A 20,352-nucleotide genomic window follows, 5' to 3' on the forward strand; every position below is an offset into this window, starting at 1 on the left:
CTCTGGGGAGAAAGGAGTTAAAACCAGCTCTGGGAAAGGGCTTCCCTGAAGAGCCAATCAGACGAAGGCATGTAGCAGCCAATCCAGGCCCGGTAGGGTTGGTATAAAAAGGGCTGTAAGCTAGGAGACAGGCAGTCTCACTCCAACCTTGGGGTGGGAAGGACTGGGCTGCCTGGGAGCATAGGGTACCTTCAACAGAGCAGTGCTGGGGAAGAGGCAGGCTGAGCTGGGGAGCTCAGGCCTGGCAACCTCCCTAGCTGAGACCTGTCAGGAAGGCCTAAAGAGGTACTGGGGCTGCAGGTCCAACCCCCCAGTCAATGATGAGTGGTCATTATGCAGACTGCAGTTTAGCCCCTGAGTAAAGGGGCTAGATGAGGACTGGCAGTGGGTCACTGAGGTGAGTGGGGTTCCCTGGGTGAGGGACACTGTGGTCCAGGAGGCACGTGGGGGCTATACGTGGTGGAGATAAAGGGACTGCAGAGAGGCAGTTAAGGGCAGGGAGAAACCGGCCAGAGGAGGTCCTCCTGAGCTGGATATGCTAAGTCCAGGACTGACCAGCAGGAGGTGCTGCACCGGTGAGTCAGCAGCGATCGGCTACAGGTACTAAGTGTGTACCTACTCAACCCACTGTGGTTTGAAAGTGCTTGGAGGGAAAAAAAAAATACTCCTTGATCCTCTGCCAATTGGTACATGGGGAAAAACCTCATTCCTGACCCCCTAAACAGGTGATCGGCTAGACCCACAGCATCTGTCAGGCTAGGTGCTTATTTCTAGTTTGAGTGGGTAGTGGGCTGCTGGCAAGAGCCAAAAGAGGCTCCACATGGCCCCTGAACTGGCCTAAATTCTGAGAGCTGGGAAATGTTGGCCAATCAGCACCTCTCCCCCAGCTGGCCAATGGGTGCCTGAGATGCCCAGCAGGAAGCACTACCTATTGTCGTTTGGGGAGTGTGTCTCTCCCTTGCTCCTGGGACTGTCTCCTTTTCACTGCAGGCCCCATCAAGTTTGCTCACCCGTTGATGCAAGAGGGTGGCAAATGCTGCAGTGAAAAGTGGGCTGTGTCCACACTGTGGTGTGACGTTCCATGCAGCAGTGAAAAGTTCGGCGGGGGGGAGGGTAGGAGGCTGCGGGACTCTAGACTGCTAAAAATAGCACTGTAGATGTGGGAGGCAGTATTTGGGTTTGTAGAAAGGTTTGGCATATTTGTACTCTACTCACCTAAGCAGTGCCTCACCATCTACACTGGTATTGATACCCATGCTAGCTGAGTGTACTCTATATGCCATTAAGTGAACATGAAACCAAAAAGTTGGTAATAATCCCTGCTCTGATACCATGTAGTTCTTGGCTTGAAATCCTATGGTCAATAATCCACAGAACTATTCTGTTTCAATGATTTTTATGAAGTGTCAACAATACAGACAGTACTCAGATTTTATTTTTAATATGCCTGCAATATTACCTTTTCAAAATTACAGAGCGCTAGTTTGCAGCTGTACTTTCTGTAGAGATCTACCAATTCTTGTAAATCATTCACTAACTTCTTTAACCGATGTACCTCGTCACAATCACCACACTTCTGAAACATAGAGAAATTTCCTGAGGAGCTTATCGATAATTGTCTGAAGTTTGCATACTTTGCAGAACTGCTATTGTTTTAATAAAAAACACAATCAAAAAAAGTCAGCCCATAGTCTGAAAATGGGACATATCAGGAGTGGGAAGAGACAACTCATCTGCTTTTTATTGAGCGTTTAACGTGTAGGACTCAGAGGGTTTAAAGACCATAGCTCTGACAATTACTTTGCTCTACTGATAGAGTTTCCATATTTTCAGCTTTTGCAATGAGCAGTTGGTTTGCTTTGTTTTGCACATCATTTCTTGTCACCTCTGTCCCACCCTATCTACAGGTGCTACTGTATCTATAGAATACATTTTACTATAACCTACATAAATTTACTTTTATTTGCATGGACTAATCCAAGACTTGGAAAAAGCTACTTGTGCCTACACTCCCGTGGCCTGGGGAGGAGGGGAAGTCCTATTTCTGTGGAATTTAAGCTTTCATTAAAACAAACAAAACAAAATCTAAGTTGCTGGTGTTACTTCTGTGGAGATACTCTTTCAAATGTGAACTGAAAGCCAGCCAATTCAGTGTCGTTTTCCTGCCCCTACAAATAGGCATGTTCATTGCCTTTGGCAAACAGCAACAAGTTAAACAAGACTGATTAGTTTAATCATTTCTATTCAGTAGTGATTGTCAAGAATCATGTCAATTTCATGCTGCTGCTAAGAAATGCTGACTAATAGACACCAGAATTATTCATGTAGCAGTAGGATAAAAAAAATTGAGGCTGGTGAGAGGTAGAGTGGCAAACACCATTTTGCCCCTCTTCACTGCAACCAGAAGGCTCTAAGAAACAAAAGGAGTTCTATCTTAGTGTTGTATTGCTGTCCATCATTAATATCTGTGTGCCCGAGTTGGACCCTGAACCTAAATGGTGGGCACTCCCCATATGGTAGCCTTTTAGTGTCTTGCTAATAGGTTTATGTCCTCCTGATAATGTGTTTTTTTTTTAAGCCATAAATCGTTCTGTAATATTGTTATATTGCAGGTGCTATACAAAATTGTACTATAGTATATGTACTACCTTCATATATAGGGATTTATGGCAAGAGTTGAGAGTCAACTTAACTGACTACAGGAATCTGCTAAGTGTTATGATTTGTCACAACACAATAAAAGTGACTGAAACTGCAAAAACATATGTTGCATTGCTGAAGAGACAGCAGTGAACAGACTGTCTGATAGAGCTACCATAATTGATTTCGTTTGTATAATCACTGAAACGAGTTCAGCATTTCACAAAAGATTTTTTGTAAACATTGTTGAGAAGAACAGTCAGGAACTTTCTGACATGCTATAAGTAATTCCCCCCCCCTTTTTGAGCTAGGGAGAGACATGTCACATTCCAATTTCAGAACTGCAAATACTTTAAGGCTAGCAAAAAGGACATCTATTAAAAGACAAGACAAAGGAAGATAGGAACTTAATTCCTCATTTCAGGGGAATGAGTCTTCCCTCACCAAAATAATATGTATTTTATTGCTATTGCTGGGTCTTAGCAATCAGATTATAAAAAAAACCATGTTAAGATCTGTGTCCCAGTAATGTAACTATTTAACAACATAGTGTTATCAATTAATTATACTCCTTACCAAGGGAATCCAACGCCAGGAAGATGCAAGTCCCAGTTCACCTGGATTTTTACTTGTAAAAAACACTTCTACCATTTGAAGTCCATTTTCTGGCCAATTTGCCTAGCCAAAATATTAGAAATTAGTGAGACTATCAGTACAAGTGTAGAAATACACCGTGTGTAGAAATACAAGGTTTTTGCAGCATAACTGTACATTACCTTATCAGTTAATTCAAGATTTCGAGCTCCTTGTTCTAGCCATTTTGCTAATATTTTCTGAAATACAAAAAATGATTAAAATGTTGTGTGCTAAAGCAAAACATTTACAATAATATGAAGTAAAACTTTTAATTTTTTAAACAAATTGCAGAAAGTCACAATACTAAAGAAATGGCTTTTGAGTATAAAAAATACCATTTCTGCAAAAGGCTTGCATATAACAGTGTACCTTAATCTGAAAGGTATTTTCTATAAATGTCATCTGCATGGATGTTTCTTTTAATAGTTTTACCTGTCCTTGTGGCACAACCCTCCTTACGAAAGGAATCACAACATTTTTAAACCACAGACACAGTTCTTTTACAGGAATGGTGGCACAGATTGTGTGAAGCAGGTCCTCCAGCATTTTCACATCAAAGCTGCTTTCAAAATCTGCCTAAGATATAAAAGCAAAAAAGTATGTTTTTTTTATTATAGTGTATATGATATTATGTAATATCAGATAAAGATACTTCTCTTTCTAACTTGTCTTTATATTAGTGAAGAGTTTGGCCATTCACAGATATGAAATCAAGAAAAAAAAATCTGATGTTAAAGAGAGTGTAGTCAAGTTAAAAGAAACTTGAGTGAAGTGAATTTATCACAACATATAGAACACAATCTTGCTGCCACAAACTTCAGTGGAAGCAGAAATGGGCTTGCAATGCCATCGTTTTAGGGAAAAAAAAGCTAGAGATCCATAACTCTCTCCAGCAAGACAGTGGGAAATTCAATAGCTTGTGGCCACCATTTTGGATTTGTTACATCTCAATTCACATAGCTGCTTTTAAAGCATTTTCAAGGCAGCAAAGGAAATAGGATAATGTAATCAGCCTCAAAGATGGGAACCTCTTAGACTTTTTACTTGTTAAGGAGGTGTTTAATACTGGTCTTTCTAGAACAGAGACTTAAACAACACCTGAGACTTCATACCTGATGCCTAAGCCAGAGGTACTGCGCACAAGGAAGATTGCCTTCTTGTAGCTGAAAAAGGATGTTCTTGAAAATATCTTCATTATTCAAGAATTCAGTCCAAGCAATTCCACTAGGAGTGTGATGAGGAAAAGTGATTAGGCTTTCATGTACAGTATTTAAAATATATATTACACATACATACACACATTCCAACAAGCTTTTATAGAATAGAGATAGTAGTAAAGTGAATATAGATTTTGAAAAATCATATCCCTCTTATGGCACACATCCACAAATACCAATTTTCTGCTAAAAAATGCTTAAAATAAAGCAGCTGCAACAGAAAAATCTAGGTTACATATTTTCACCACATAGGGTAGGCTTGGCTTGACTTCTCCTCTGGTTCAAATGGCCAGGGTTTACTTTACGTGCTCCCTTCTGGCCTCCTCAGTTTTTGTTTTGCAAGGAGGCACAATGCAGCTACTTGATGGTATATCATGAGCCCAATGAAGGAATGAATACTAATGTCCCAAAAAAAGGCCCTGTGGTGTATTTCCCCCTTTGTGTGTGGCAGAACTACCACCAACCTAATGATTGCGTACAGGCATAGAGGGAAAATTAGACCCCCCATGTAAGGAAGATACACATTTCTCTCTGCTTAATTTGCTTGTAATAAATAAATAAATTAAATAAAACAAGCAGCCAGCCTGCTCTGCTGTTTGTCATCTTATGCAGATAGGAAATTTAAAAATAAGACCATAGAAGGAAAAGGAAAAAGCCTGACGTACTAGATTGAGCCTTTGGCTAACACCATGAGCAGCTCTGGGGAAAAACAGACTCAGGAGTAAAGGAACTATGACTGATGGTCAGAATTCCTTTCTTTCTCCCACCATGCTCCTGGGGCAGAAGTCGCTTCCTGCAGCCCACTGGAGCCAGGTTACTTCCCTCTCCTCTGTGCTAGCTCAGCTGTCATGTTAGGTACAGAAGTGGAGCTCTGCCTCTTTCCCCACTACCTGCTCTGGGGGTGGGGGGGAGAGTAAAAGTAGGAGTGAAGGAGGAGACACCAAGTGGAAAGCCCAAAATTTAAAAAAAAAAATATTTTTTTTAATGGAAACCTGAATTTCTCTGGTCCAAAGGCTCCATAGAAAGTAGTTAGTCTTGCTTGAGCTCTCAGTACCTGTACAGAGATAAAGGAGTTATTTTAGTTGAAGGCAAAACTCTAGATATTCAGAGTGTGATGTTAAAATGGTTAAGAAAAAACCAATATAAAAAATGATAAGTACAGGTGGTTTCCAAAATCTCTAACCAATTAGTCAAGCAGGACAATTTACTTAGTACATATTATTCCAAAAATTCAAGACTATAAATGGCTTATACTCCACCTCTTGTACACTGTAAGAATAGCATCTTAGCTACAACAGGGCTGAATAAACACAAAAACATTTTATAGTTGTTTAAAAGCTCCTTAACAACATTAAAAATTCAAGCGACAAACATCACATTGATCTCTCTGGTTTCTAGAGTACTCAAGAAGCATTCATTTCTATAGCAAGAGGAAACATTGATATTCCTTCTAGCATGAATATCAGGATCTCGTTGAGTGTTTTTAGATTAAATTTTTAAGATGTATAAACATTAATCCAATTTTAAAAATGGCCTGTTTAAAAGAAGTGAACCATTTTTTTTAAAATAAAGGCAATTTTCATTTGTTCTCTTACTTCTGTTATGGACACTTGAACCCCGTCAGATAAGGAAGCAATCATTTTGTCATCCCTCTTCAAGATCTGAAATGAATGTATTAACACACAATAGTTGGCAATACCGTTGATGCATAATGTATCAGATACTGCACAGCGCTATAGAATTTTAATGTAAACACTAACAAAAAACTAGTATCTTCATAAATCAAGGACTTGATCCTGCAAGTTCTCAATCTTTCCATGGGATCTTTGCATGTATGTAGAGCCCTGCAAATCTGCAGGTATCCGCTTTATATCCGTGGACCATTTCTGTGGATAGCAGCATGGATGTGAATACAAATTTTGTATCCGCAAAGGGAGGGGGCTCAGAGCTGCAACTTGGCCATGGTAAGAGCTGGGTGGGCAGCTGTGGGGAGCTGCAGCGGACCCTCCACCTGCCCTGGGAAGGGAGCCCAAGCAGCTCCTGGGCTGCTCCACAGGTCTCCCCCCTCCCAGGCCAGCATGGAGGCCAGCTGGGGAGCCACAGTGGACCCTCCACCTGCCCGTGGTGTGTGTGTGTTGGGGGACTGGTGGAGTGGGCTGAGAGCAGCCCCCAGCCGTATCCCTGGCCTCCAGGCTCTCCGCCCAGCCGAGGACAGGTGGAAGGTCCGTGACTCCACGCAGACTTCCCACAGCTGCCCATACGGCTCTCCACGACTGGGCTCCGGTGGGGGGGGGGGGAGGGAGGGAGGAGGATGCCTCAGACCCTCAGCCCAGCCCCCAGTGTAGAACCCTGAAAATTTGCAGATATCAGTGGATATCTGCAGATAATTTTTGTGGATTGGATGCAGGGTTCTACATGTATACAGTGTTTGCAGGATCAGGGCCATAATACATCTACCTGGTTCTTTTAAATAAGGCAGGAAAGTCTGGAATGTGAAAAGAATGAAAAATTCAAATGTTTAGTTTTCAGTCCCTGCAAAGGGCTTGGTAGGCCTGCTTCCCAGGACTAAATCCTGGTGTCCAATGTGCAAACAAAACCCTGTCCTGCTCTTTGCATAGGGGAAAAGGATCCCTTCATAACACTCAAGAGCACAAGGAAAGTCATCTAGAAAACTAGCCCACACACCACATCTACAAGCAGAAATGATTTTCATGTTAGGCGATGTGACTGGCATGCTTGCTGTTGACAGTAAGCATTAACTGGAAATACTGCTCTATGCTAGGATAAAGCCTAACAACAAAGTGTACAACAGCATCTCTCCTTTTGCTTAGGCCTTAGTTTGTGTAATTTTTTGGCCAGTCCTCCAAAACAGTATCATTCTTTGTTGAGCTGCAACATCCCTTGGAGAGTGATAGTCATTCAAGTCAAGTGGGAAAACGGAGCAGAAATCTACTGGTATGAGCAATTTCATATAAAACTTACTCTGATTTTAGCATAGTTTAACATTTCCTGAGTTGTTTCATACGTTGGCCATGGAGCATTTATACAGTAATCCACGACAAAATGGTTATCCTGTTTGATTAAAAAAAACAAACAAACAAACACAGTTTAAAATTCTTAACTCCCAGCTCCCTTTCAGTTTGGTTGAATGTGTACAATAAAAGTCATGCAACATATAAAGCATTTACCTGTGTTTTATGCAGATTTTCTTTAGCTTCATCCACAAGGTCTGACCAAACTGTTTGGCCATAACTCCCAATGGAAGATGAAGCCAATTTCTCTAAAATAGCACTTGCTTTTACTTTGTAAACAAGCTGTTTTAAAAAACAAAGGCAGACACTTTTAAAACTAGCATCCTACTTCTTTAAAGAGATAATCTCTCTCTGTAGTTGAAAGATCACCACATGGTCAGATCGCAATATTATTCTTGAGGAAACTAGGTCCAAATAAGGTGCATGTCCTCATTTAAGAGGTACTTAACTATCATGGTACTTTTTGGCTTACTAAATGACATGTTTACGTGGGAGTGCAGGGTGGGTGATGGAAAAAGTCTAAAGGACTCTATATGATGTTTTATAAAGTTATGTTAAGTTTTATAAACTCCTATTTATCTTCAGGACTCTGGAAAGATTATTATTATTTATTTTTAAAAAGCCTATGGCTATTTTAACTCTTCATTAAAGAACTATAAAGTTAACTAATCAAAACATGCTGCTAATCCCATCTATCTTGATCACCCATTAACTCACCCTCTTTCTAAGTAAAATTATTTGTTGATAAATTCTAATCTTGTCTTGATCAATTTCAGAAAATATGATCAATCAAATTTTCTAGTGCACATAAACAATTAGCATTTAGTGTCTAAGGCAAGTGCTACAGTCCTGCTTCTGCTACCATTTGAGTCAAATGGCAAAACTCCCATGAATTGCCATAGAAAAAGCTAGTACAGCATTGTCCCTAACATGATTTTTTGCCAATTGAGAAGGGTCTGTCTATAAAAGAAATAGCTCAAGTTCAGAATAAGGCCAAGAGAGCTTCCACTGGGAGGAGCTGATGTCTCTAATAGGAATTGAGGGAGCTCAGGACCCTGCAGGATTAGATCCAATACCCCAAGGAAGTTCTAATAATAGTGCAGTGAGGCAAGCCAACCAGTCTTCTTATTGTTAAGCATACATTAAGTGCTGCTCTTCAAGCAGTGCTACACCGCCTGATACTTATATGGGTAACCTCCAGCAGAAGGCATACAGTACTTATGCAGAATGGTTCAGAGGTATATTAGTTACATCAGATGAAAATTTACTTCTTTCACACACAACTGCTTATCTTAAATCAGTTTATTTTAAAAGCTAATTCACAATTTGAATGTTTTATATCCTATTAAGAAATTAACAGACAGAAACTTCGTTCATAAATTCAATCTCACAAATTAATCTCTTAATTTATTGCCAAGTATGAGTCATTTACCTCAACATCCAGTCCAAACTGAATCGCAAAATTCTCAGCTTCAGTAAACTTGTGCTTGTGAAGTAAGCGACTTAATCTAGGGAGCAAAATTAAATACAGCGTGATAAGGTATCAAAGTTACTTAAAGAGAAAGCAAAATTTCAAAGCAGAAAATATACCTGTTTTCTGGCAAGGCTTCTGTTAAACTTCTCAATACTAAAACAGACACCGGGCCTTCAGGGGACCTGAAAGTGATTATGGAATTATGACAGTGTATGGATATAAAATAATTGGACACATCTCCATATAACAGTAATCTAATTAAACGTAAATATATGACTTACTCTTGATGATTTTCATTAATTCCTTCTAAAAAGGATATTGTATCCTGCAGTAGACAATTAGAAACTAAAGTTACAAAAAAATTAATCTCAAGCAGTTCAAAGCAACTAGCAATAATGAAAAGGTTATTAATTTAGAATGTAGATATTTCTTTTCTCTTATCCAATATCTCATCTATTGCTGTCTCACTAATATTTTGTCCAGGATGGCTGCCACCATCTAAAACTTAAGATGGACCAAACTGAACTCTGTCTTTCTACCCAAAATCCCCCGTTATCCCATCTCAATTACTGTTGACACTTCCATTCTGACACTCAAGCCCTCAACAGTAGTGTCATTTTCTGACCTCTCCCTCGCCTTCTCCCCCCCCAAATCCAGGCCATATCACCCTGACAGATATGGCAATTTCCTGCAGTATCCTTGGGAGGCATTAGTGAATTAAGTTTAAATATTTTTGAGGTCCAATGTATTAAATTAATGGTTTATGTGTTACTTTAGGCCAGGATTGTATGTAACCTCTTTGGGGGAAATGGAATGCAAGGCCTGGATGATCAAAAGGAATATACTGAACAATATGCCTAACAAGTGTGTAGTTTCCTTTATTATTTTTAAATGTTTTCTCTGTAATGTTTTCACCTTAAAAATAAATGTACTTGCTTACAAAAGAGCTATGTGGTCAGTTGTGACTGCTGGTAATTATAGCTATTCATAGCCTCTGGAAAGAAAGTGAAGCACAGATGCTGGCCTGTTTAGGCAGTCTGGCTCGCTGGGAATATCTGTGTAGGCAGGAACTGTGCAGCCTGGAAAATACCCGGTCAGGAGGGAGAGTCACACGGGTGTCTACCCAAGAGCCAGGAGTCTAAAGTGGAGGCCCTAAGGGACCATGAAGGGGCATACAGGTGGAGTGGGCCCTGAACTTTGACAGTCACTTCTTCCTTCATGTCTTTAAAAGGAAAGCTTTCCTCTTCATCTAGAAAGCCAACATTTCTGTCCTGACCCCCTACTGTCTTGACTATCATCATCATCTCCTCCTCCTCTTCTTTGGTCTTTGATATTGTAGTAAGATGAGGCCCTGAAACAAACTCGTTTCTGAGGCCCAGTCTGAGGCCTGAAGCCTGAACCAAAGTACTTCCAGGCATTGCTAAGCAAAAGCTGGGCTGTGAGCCAGAGGCAGGCCTCACTCACAGAAGTTGGCGAGAAGAGGGTTGTTAGAAGCAGGTGCCTTCACATATAAGTGCTAATAAGAGGAACTTGTGCCAAGATGGCACCTGGACAGCCCGTTACAAGGACACTCCATAGACATAACAAGGAACAGGCAGGTGCATCTTAAAGACAGGACAGCATGATGGATAGATCTGTTTGTCTGAAACAACATGATCAAAGGGGAAACAGCAACCTAATGAGCCAAGGGGCTGTACCTCAATACGTCAGTAGCAGGGGCGGCTCTAGCAATTTCGCCGCCCCAAGCACGGCGGCATGCCGCGGGTGGCGGTTGCCGGTCCTGCGGCTCCGGTGGACCTCCTGCAGACACGCCTGCGGATGCTCCACCGAAGCCGCGGGACCAGTGGACCCTCTGCAGGCATGCCTGCGGGAGGTCCACCGGAGCCGCCTGCCACCCTCCTGGCGACCGCCAGAGCGCCCCCCGGGGCATGCCGCCCCAAGCACGCGCTTGGCGTGCTGGGGCCTGGAGCTGGCCCTGGTCAGTAGGGATGAGTAAGATGTCCTGTAACTGTATAAAAGTAGGTCCCGGAGTGCACATCTTTGTCCAGCCTAGGGGGCAGTGGAGTGTCCCGCCACTGACTGAGCTGTGTCCATTGCCAGGGGGTACATATTTGTAGTATGTCCTGTAGAGTCTATAGGAAACTATTACTGTGCTTCATTTGACAAATAAACCTGGCTCGAGTTCCTTCGTATCTTACTAGAGTCTGTGGTCTTTGGGGGTTCTCTCAGGGTTTGCTGTGTTAGCTATCTGCGCAGAGCCGGGACAGCACAAAGAGGGAACACGCATACAGCCGACTGTTATCATCGAACAAGAGCAGAGCACCACACCGGTAGCTACTGACAACAGATATTAGCCTCTATTGTCTCCAAGTGCCATTGCCAAAAAAAAAAAAAAAATCTTTCTTGCCAAGTGCTTCAAACATATTACACGCCTGAGTCATTTCACCAGCTCTGCACTGTGCTGCACAGCCAATCTAGAATTTATTTAGCACCTTGAAAATGAGGGCAGTAATGCACAGCTACCTACACCTCTGTCTTGGTATCCATTCACATTTCCCAAAACCCGATCCACTCTATCAATGACACAAGCCTTGATAACCCTTTGGCTCTCTCTCAGCTCCTTCTTCAAAACTGCCCATTGTGTTTGGAATATCCCTCCAAAAATCCATTTGTCAAGATGTCACCTCATCAATTAAATCTAGCATAAAAACCTATCTCAGCAGCATCACCTAAAAAAAAAAAAATTGTTTACGCTAAGAAAACAAAACCACACAAACCATAAATCTAACAGCAAGATTTATTGGCAGCTGTCAATAATAAAAAAAATATTAAACTAACAAGACATGGGCTCAGCACCACCCTGATAACTGTTTGTATAATTTATCTCTTTCTTCTGGATTATTTTTAGGGGTTTGTTTTGGTTTTTTTAAATTTAGATTTTAAGATCATCAGGGGAAGGAATTGTTCTTATATGCATGTACAGTTACCACCACTTTTTGGGCTCTAATCTAAAAGAAACAACAAACATAGCAACTACTTTAGAAGTTATACATATTAAAACACTTAATAAACTTTTTAAAAAAATATAAACATACTGTGCTGATTCCACTTTGAACCAGTGAAGAAACAACAGATACTTCCAAAGAATAGAGCAGGTGCATTGCAGGCAGTGAAAAAACCATGAGGTTTCTCATCTATAAAATAAGGGAAAAAAACAAAAAGGTAAATGGAGAACTCATAAAATTTGGTGCTGCCTGATAAAATAAATTAATCCCCACAGTTATTTGCAGGATTCTTTCTGGAATGTTTCTACAGAATAAAGTACAAAATTTATTGAGCACTTTTTGGAGCCCCCCCAGAGGACAAACGCCAAAAATTTAGAAAGTCGAACACTGTTTTAGATGTCATCTATATTTATTATATTTTTAAAAACAAGCACGTCTAATTTAACGCCAACATTCTGTTTCAGTTATCTTAACGCCAATGCCTGTTCACATTGGGCAACTATTAGAAAGCAAAGTAACAGTTGCTTTTTATACCAGTTTGGGGTTTCTTTAGTGCAAACACTGAGAAAAAGGCAACTATTGACTACATGCACAATCCGCCGTCTCATATCTTCATGCTTTTCAACTGCTGTGTAATCAAAATAAAACAGAATATAGATAAATAAAGAGATTTGTACCTGTTTGTTGACAGGTACTGTCAAGGTTATTAGTTTAAGGCTGGAAATCCCTTGTCTATAAAGAAAGAAAAAAACAAACAACCAAAACACCGAATCAATCTTATGTTAAATTATGAAGTTTATAAAAAGATACTGAAACAATTTGTAAAATGTAGGTATTCTATGAAAACTGAGATATTGTACTACTACAATATATGGCCTTAGAGTAGCACAGTATGTTACCATACATAGGATAGGAGTTCAGTTTCCAAGCTTGAAACCATGCATGTGGTGGCAAACTGGGAAGAAAAGTATGGTCTAATGGTAAGAGCTAGAATTCTTGTGTTCTAATCTCTGCTCTACCACCAATTTCTTTTGTAGTTGTAGGCAATTCACCTAAACTCTGTGCCTCGATTTCTCGACCTGCAAAATGAGATACCACTTATTTTCCTACTTTAGAATTTATATAGCATTTATCTTCAGTTATTATGGATGTTATCTCACAGTCTTGAGAGCAATACTCCAGTGCTGAAGCCAGCAGATGAGTTTTGCCAAAATGATGCTTGCAACTCTAGGGGGAGTGTTCTAAACTGCTTTAACAGTAATAAGGAGAGTCACTCTGCAGGAGGCCTCATTTTTACCCTCTCTGGAAGGAAGTCGAGGATACTTGGGCTGCAGGTCAAGTATTGTGCTTTACTGAGCTAGAAAAATGTCAGTGGAATGCTGCGAGAAGCAAAAATGAGATCTGTCATACCATGCAGTTCAATCCTTAGATGCCCCGATGGTTAAATCTCAGCTTTAGTTCCTGTCCTTGCCAACTGGGGATTACCTCAAGACCCACAGGAAGTCAAATGAGGGTTGGACAGTTCCTGCTGTAACAGACCCTTCATATTCTAAAGACGGTACTATAATTCTTCATTTACCTTATGACTGAAGAAGAATCTGATTCTGTAGTTAGAAGAAATTCTTCAATATGAACTAAAGGCCAATCCCAAGTCAAGGTAAGAGAATAAACATCCCACATGCTCAAAACGTTCTAGAACAAAACAAAAAAAAGTCAGGTATCCACTTTCTTGACATAATCAAGACATGTTTTATTGGATTGGCAGATCCAAAAAGGAGGATACCAATATATTTACAATACAGTAAATAAGTGTACCAGGTCTTGAAGTGTTTCTGTCAAAAGAATAAAGCACATTGCAAGATCAACTCCTCTATAAGGAAAGGCATCTTTCTGCCTTATAAAAGCTTTTTTAAATCATTAGGTAAAAAAAAAAAAATCATTGTAAAAGCAATTTCAGACAGATCAGTGAAATTATACTTACTTCATTATCCAAGACAAACAACAAGTTGTCTACGACCTGAAGTTGCACTGCATCTAGGAAAGAAAACAGCAAAATTTATGTGAAGTTACATATTTGTCTGGGAATAATGTATTTGAATTGCAAATATTTTGTAGAAATACCCATTTACAAATCAGTTTAGAGTTTTTAAAATGGATCTTACAGTCAGTCATCCTAGTGGCACACTTAGGCCGCAGTCCTGAAAATGCTTAAGTTTTTATCTGCTGACCTGCTTTGTTGGATTCAAACCAGAGTGCTCAGCAGCTTTTAGGAGTAAGCCCAGGAGGAAGAACAACAACATTATTTAAACAATGCTCCCATTCACTCCTCAGCTAAAGACAAATATTTGAAAGCAGATTAATGGAAAAAGTTTATTCAACCCTGTCAAAAATGGAAGTCCAGCTATAAGTCATACATCCTTGTAATACTTCACTGAAGACAAATCTGTTTCTCAAAGTTAACAACTTTGAAGCATAGATTTAGGCTTGCAGTATATACTCAACAAAATAAAGTCTCCTTTTTCAATACTACATGCATTAATAAAACAGTAAACTAACAATTACAAAAATTAGCTCAAGATTAAATAGATGTCTATTTATATAAATAGACTTCTTAATTTACAGGCAAATTTCTTAAGTTTTACCTTTAATCATACTTGAATCAGCAAAACTTTGAACAGATGCCAGGTTTTTACTAGGATCCACCTCCCATTTGGAGAGCACACAGTCACCTTTACCCTGTTAAAAAAAAAAACAAAAAAAACCCCACACACCAAAAAACCCCCAAGATTTGGTTGTATATTAGAAATTTTGGTAGTTGTCAAGTTTGTCTCATTCACTGTAGTTTAATAGAAAAAGGCTTCTAGGAAGTTGCAAGTCATACTGGAGTATCCTACGCAGCCTCTTAATAGTTAAGATAAACACATTTCAAAAAATCAAAGTAGTCTTTTTCCCTTTCCTATTTTCAGGAACTGACTATATCACAATATTTAAATCAATCATTCTTGCCCACTAAAATAGATTTTTTTTTTGGCTCTTCCAAAAGCATAGAAGATTTACAAACAGACAATTTGCATCCGAAAGGACCTGGTGCCTGATCCAAAGCCTGTCAATGGAAAGACCTGCAATGAAGTTAATGGGTTTTGGATCAAGACCATGGGTTGTATCTATCTATCGGACCACATTGAGCCCTAGTCCATAATTTTCATCCCCTTAAAAATCAATGGGACTATGCATGTGCTTAAGCACTTTGGCCAACTGGGACTTTATACTGTACTTTGGCAAAAGTCTGTTGAATGTGGGCCTGATAAAATGGCTCATTGATTTAGGTTGACATTAGATTGGGCCCTCTGAGAGCAAGGATTAGATTAGAAATTCAAGAGCTCATGCAGATGAACTAAAATCCCACAATTTAGTATAGTCACTAGTAAAGCTCCACACATTTACCATCAACTGTCATAGCACTATGCCTAGTTTTGAAATGACAAATTGTCCCTTTAAAACTAAAATCTTGACATTGTCTTTTAATCGAGCAAAAGATTACTGGTATTGCAGACTATTACATTTATAGACATCTTAATGCATCAGATAATTGTAATCATTTGTCTCCATAATTTTTTCTCCACTAAAATATCAGTATGTAAATTTACCCCAATTATCAGCAGGATGTTGTTCATCAAGTCACCAGTCACAAAATTCAGACAACCAAGGGTGTGATAATCCTTTGTAGAAATATAAGCAGTCTTGATCATTCCTTGTAACTGGAAAAATGAAAACACAGAGTTATTTATGGAATAATAAATAAGTTTGTTAAAACTTAAATGCTAACTTTAGGATGTAAAGAAAACTTCAGTTTACCCATTTATCAGTTAGCTTTACAGCAATTAAAAAATTCAGACAAAAAGTGTTTAATAAGCTATACAAATCAAAGTTTTGTAAACTGGAAATTTGTAACAGATACACCAGGTGGCACACTAGTAGATACTGCTATTTACCTTCTTTGCTGTAATCATATCCATCTTGTCAATTGCTACATAAAAATAATTAAAAAAAATGTTAAAAACAAAATATGGTTTCATAATTTCATAGAGTTTCATACTGGATAGCTGTAACACCAACCTGACAGCTCTGTACAGCACTAACACTATAATCAAAGTTCACATGTTTCCATTGGTCATACTGTGGCGTTATAGAAAATTAACTTTTTGTAAACCCGGGGTGGTCCTGTGCTGTTGGTGACCTCATTAAAGTAATTTCTAATATTCTTCAATATAACTAACACAGTAATACTATGACTTGGAATTCTATTCCTGTAACAAGCAATACTCTCAATAAGAAACAGAATTAGTGAAGGGAATGTAAACTATAAGTAATTTGTGGGGTGGGGGGGGAGGAATGGATAGTATACAAAACTAAGTGTTTGTGTGTTTGAGACTAAACTAAAATCTTGTATCATTCACAATTAGTTCACACTGTCTTAAAAACAAAAGCACTACGAATGATTAAGACCATTTCCTGGAAGTTGCTGAACATTCTCAGCTCCCTCTGAAGCCAATGGGAGTTGAGGTCACTCAGCACTTCACAGGACTGGACTCTTAGTCACTACAGAAAGCAGCACACAAAAGTATTTTAAGTTGTTATAGGTTAATACACAGCAATCCAGAATTTTATTTTAAATGTGAGTTGTATCGTCATACCTTCCTGGATTTTTGCAAGTGGGAGGCACATAATGCAAAAGAATCCATTGCTTGTGAGAATGAATACATGATAGATTCCTATAGAAATAAACACAAATACAACAAACTTAAGTTTCTAAAAGTGTAAAAATTATTTAGATCAAACTTTTCACCAGATTAGAATTTTAAAATAGGCCAAACTAGTTCTTACATTTTCTTTGTTTAAGTAACATTACCAAGCACAGAAAGATTAAAAAAAAAACACACCAATACGTGGGACCAAAATTAAGAACATACATAACACAGCCTGAGATTACCCCATGCAACTCTAACAGAAGCTGAATAACATCATTCATAGAATGTCGCTAAGTACATATACACCATTAAAGGCCAAATCATGAGGTTCTGAAGTCAATAGGCATTCATATATGTAAAAATAAAGTAAAGTTCTCAGAACTGGTTATAAGTCAACCAAAAAGATGCTACCTGCTAAAACTAAACTAACAACATACATTAAAAATCTCACACTAGTGTCCTGAGAGAATAGATCCTAAATTCATCCCCTTAATTCCCACCGGTCAATGCTCTCAGACCAGCAAAGGAAAGGATATCTGAAGTTACAGTCTCTCCAATGAAAATGTATCACCCCAGATATTCATATCTAGGCACTATTTGAAAAGATGCCTCAGCAAAGACAGGTAGTGCATAAAGAAAGAAACAACCAGAACCAGGTTAGTTTCAGAGGGAACATATGCCAAACAGAGAAAAAATGAATATTGATGTCAAACTTCTAAATAACAAAAAAGAACTCAAAGTACTTCACATAAAAGCCAGTCCTTGTAAAAAGACCTGCATATGATTTTTTTTTAAAGCATCCACCAGGCATTATAACATTTCAGTCACTAACTACCTTAAATAGATCTGTTAAAAAAAATTGTTTTTCCAAAAAAAAAAAAAACCAAAATAAAAAAACCAATAAGAGGTTCACTATATAAATTAGTACCACAAAATGTAGTTACAAACAATGCAATTTGGCTTCTTCGATTAGATTAACAGAAGTGAAACTAATGACTACTAAAGACTCAATGTACTTACAATGTACAAGGGTGAAATCCTTCACCACTAAAGTTAATGGGAGTTTTGATCTTGACTTCACAGAAGTCAAGATTTCACCACAAGAATAACCAGATGCTCAGGATGGGCCTGATGCAATGTCAATAGGAGTCTTTCCACTGCTTTCAGGCCCTATTGCCTGTGCCACCTGTCAAGTGGGGCATAATAATTAATTAAAACTATATATAGGAAACCTGAGCAGCTTTCCTGGGACAGTAGCTGTGGAAAATGAAAAGTTCTGGAGTACCATCATCCCAAATAACATGCTTATCTCCCAATATTTTATAAATAAAAAAAAATTAAATATCTGAAATTAAATTTAACCAAAACGCTTTAGTAAGTGATTGTGGTCTGGATTCTGCAAGCACTTATCCGTGTGCTTAACCGTACACATACAAGAAGTTCCACTGAAGTGAATGGAAATGCTCAAGTGTACAGTTAAGTACATGTATGTTTACAGGCTCTGGCCTTAAAGGAGCAATGAGACAGCCTCTTAAACGATATCCTGAATGCATGTGAATATCCACTTTTAAATATTAACACACAGCAAGAAGAGATGTACAGAAAAATGTAACCTACACAAACTGTTACTAAGTAGCACACTTCTCCTTGTTTTCCTGAAGTTGTCAGACATGAGTTCAGTCAAGAGTTCAACCCTGGAAAGTGCAGAGCACTCTGGCCCTGATCCACCAAAGTACCTAAGCATGTGCTTAACTTTAAGAATACAGTTCAATGGGACTCCTCCTATGCTTAAAGTTAGGCATGTGCTGATGTGCTCTGTCAGATCAGGGCCAGAGTGATCCACACTTGCAGGGTTGAGCCCTAAGGGGTTAAGTCCAGCTATCACAACACATACATTTTTATTACAGATAAATTACTCACGGTTAAGATCTCATACATCTTATTTTTTCTTCTGAAAGTTAAGACCAGGCTATTTTTAGGAAGAATTATAAGAAAAAACGTACCTCCATCTGCATTATCTTTTTCTATAATAAGGTTTAGATAAGTCTTTTCATTTGCAGATTTCTGAACCAAAACCTAAACATAAAGACAAATTTTATTCCATGTTGGATTAAAATTATGTGCTTATTAGGAAATAATGCATATTGTTAATGCAGAATTTCTGGAGGGAAAAAATTATAGGTTAACGTGCAATTTTGAATAATAGGAATTACTTTAGGGATCAATCCTGCACACTCTTAAATAAATAGTCCTTATCCTCATACAAAATGGGGCTGGGTTTTGTTTTTTGTATTTAAATAAAGTTCACTAGATCTGTTACTCACAGGACATTTTATGGGGGTGGAAAAAAAGTTCCTTATAACCTAACATGCATAGTCACCCAAAGCAAGAGTCGCCTTCAAGATACTCAGTTTATTAATATTTTGATATTTCACACAAATAAAAAAGCATGCAAGCGACTGAGAATGGAGCAAAAAAGTAAGTTCCGTACATTAGTTAGCAAAGTTTGCTTTGATGGTACATGAATAAGATGTAGGTTACCACTTCTCTCACCGACCACAAGAAACTGTCCTTTTTGACACAAACCAACCACATCCACTTCAGTATCTGAAAATTCCAAACCAAAATTTCAAATGTTAGATTGTCATAGACAATGCAGTTCAAGCATGAATAAGTTAGTAGTGCAGCATCTCAAATTCCTTCAAATATTTATTTTGATTTATAGAAGTGCTAAGAAAGGAGCATTCTTCCACATGCTCTAAGCCAGGGGTTCTCACAACAAATTTTTTGGTGGCCTCAGAATGAGGCCACCAACTCTTGCTGGTGGCCACACTGACACTTCTCTAAAATACTTTATTAACTTTAGGAAAAACAAATAAATATGCATGTATATACATCCAGATCATTGCAATTTATTTATGTATTTATTTATTTTTTGCAGATTCAATAATAAAAATAATGCTGTGAAAAGTGATATTTGTATGTTTAATATCACTTTTCACAGCAAGTCCTGGCAAGTTAAGACCTGAGTGGAGGGGTGAGACATCAGATGCCGAGGTGATGGCTGGGAGGGGGTCACCACCGCATGGTCGGAGCCTTGGGCTGGGGGTCGGCGCCCTGGGCCAGCACCCACTGGAGCCCAGGGTCGGTGCCCACTGCCACGCAACTGGGGGTCGGAACCCAGAGCCGGCACTTGCTGCTGTGTGACTGGGGCCAGGAGTCGGCACCAGAGTTGATGCTTGAGGTCTGTGCCTGCAGCTGCACAGCTGGGGGTAGCAGTCAGTATCCTGGGCCAGCACTCGACAGAGCCTGCTGCTGCATGACCCGAGGTCGGTGTCCAGGGCCAGCACCTGCCAGAGCCTGGGGTTGGTGCCTGCTTTCGCATCACCGGGGCTGGCGCCTGGGGATCAGCACCCATGGCCAGCTCCTGCCAGAACCGAGGGCCGACATCCAGGAGCAGTGCTCAGGGTCAGCAGCCAGGGCTGGAGGTCGGAGCACACGGCTGGGGGTTGGCTGTCACCAGGGTTTGGGCCTGGTGCCTGGGGTCTGCGCCTGCTGCCACATGGCTCAGGGTAGGGGATGGCATCCAGAGCCAGCACC

The 20,352-nt window shown here is 39.5% G+C and overlaps 1 protein-coding gene across 1 annotated transcript in view; it reads right to left on the bottom strand.

Annotated features, from left to right (window-relative positions):
* KNTC1 (kinetochore associated 1) overlaps positions 1 to 20,352 on the bottom strand; it is a 77,605-nt gene that overhangs the window by 49,044 nt on the left and 8,209 nt on the right. The window contains exons 4-25 of the mRNA XM_044989795.1: positions 19,244 to 19,359; positions 18,756 to 18,828; positions 16,699 to 16,776; positions 15,997 to 16,031; positions 15,652 to 15,762; positions 14,647 to 14,740; positions 13,986 to 14,038; positions 13,584 to 13,696; positions 12,682 to 12,736; positions 12,095 to 12,193; positions 9,281 to 9,324; positions 9,116 to 9,181; positions 8,958 to 9,033; positions 7,682 to 7,807; positions 7,476 to 7,565; positions 6,089 to 6,154; positions 5,486 to 5,547; positions 4,389 to 4,500; positions 3,709 to 3,852; positions 3,417 to 3,473; positions 3,217 to 3,318; positions 1,460 to 1,576 (exon numbers count right to left, since the gene is read on the bottom strand). Coding sequence (XP_044845730.1) covers positions 1,460 to 1,576; positions 3,217 to 3,318; positions 3,417 to 3,473; positions 3,709 to 3,852; positions 4,389 to 4,500; positions 5,486 to 5,547; positions 6,089 to 6,154; positions 7,476 to 7,565; positions 7,682 to 7,807; positions 8,958 to 9,033; positions 9,116 to 9,181; positions 9,281 to 9,324; positions 12,095 to 12,193; positions 12,682 to 12,736; positions 13,584 to 13,696; positions 13,986 to 14,038; positions 14,647 to 14,740; positions 15,652 to 15,762; positions 15,997 to 16,031; positions 16,699 to 16,776; positions 18,756 to 18,828; positions 19,244 to 19,359 — 1,889 coding nt within the window. The remainder of the gene's footprint in view (positions 1 to 1,459; positions 1,577 to 3,216; positions 3,319 to 3,416; positions 3,474 to 3,708; positions 3,853 to 4,388; positions 4,501 to 5,485; positions 5,548 to 6,088; positions 6,155 to 7,475; positions 7,566 to 7,681; positions 7,808 to 8,957; positions 9,034 to 9,115; positions 9,182 to 9,280; positions 9,325 to 12,094; positions 12,194 to 12,681; positions 12,737 to 13,583; positions 13,697 to 13,985; positions 14,039 to 14,646; positions 14,741 to 15,651; positions 15,763 to 15,996; positions 16,032 to 16,698; positions 16,777 to 18,755; positions 18,829 to 19,243; positions 19,360 to 20,352) is intronic.

This window comes from Mauremys mutica, chromosome 16 (genome assembly GCF_020497125.1).
Source record: "Mauremys mutica isolate MM-2020 ecotype Southern chromosome 16, ASM2049712v1, whole genome shotgun sequence".
Taxonomy (NCBI): domain Eukaryota; kingdom Metazoa; phylum Chordata; order Testudines; family Geoemydidae; genus Mauremys; species Mauremys mutica.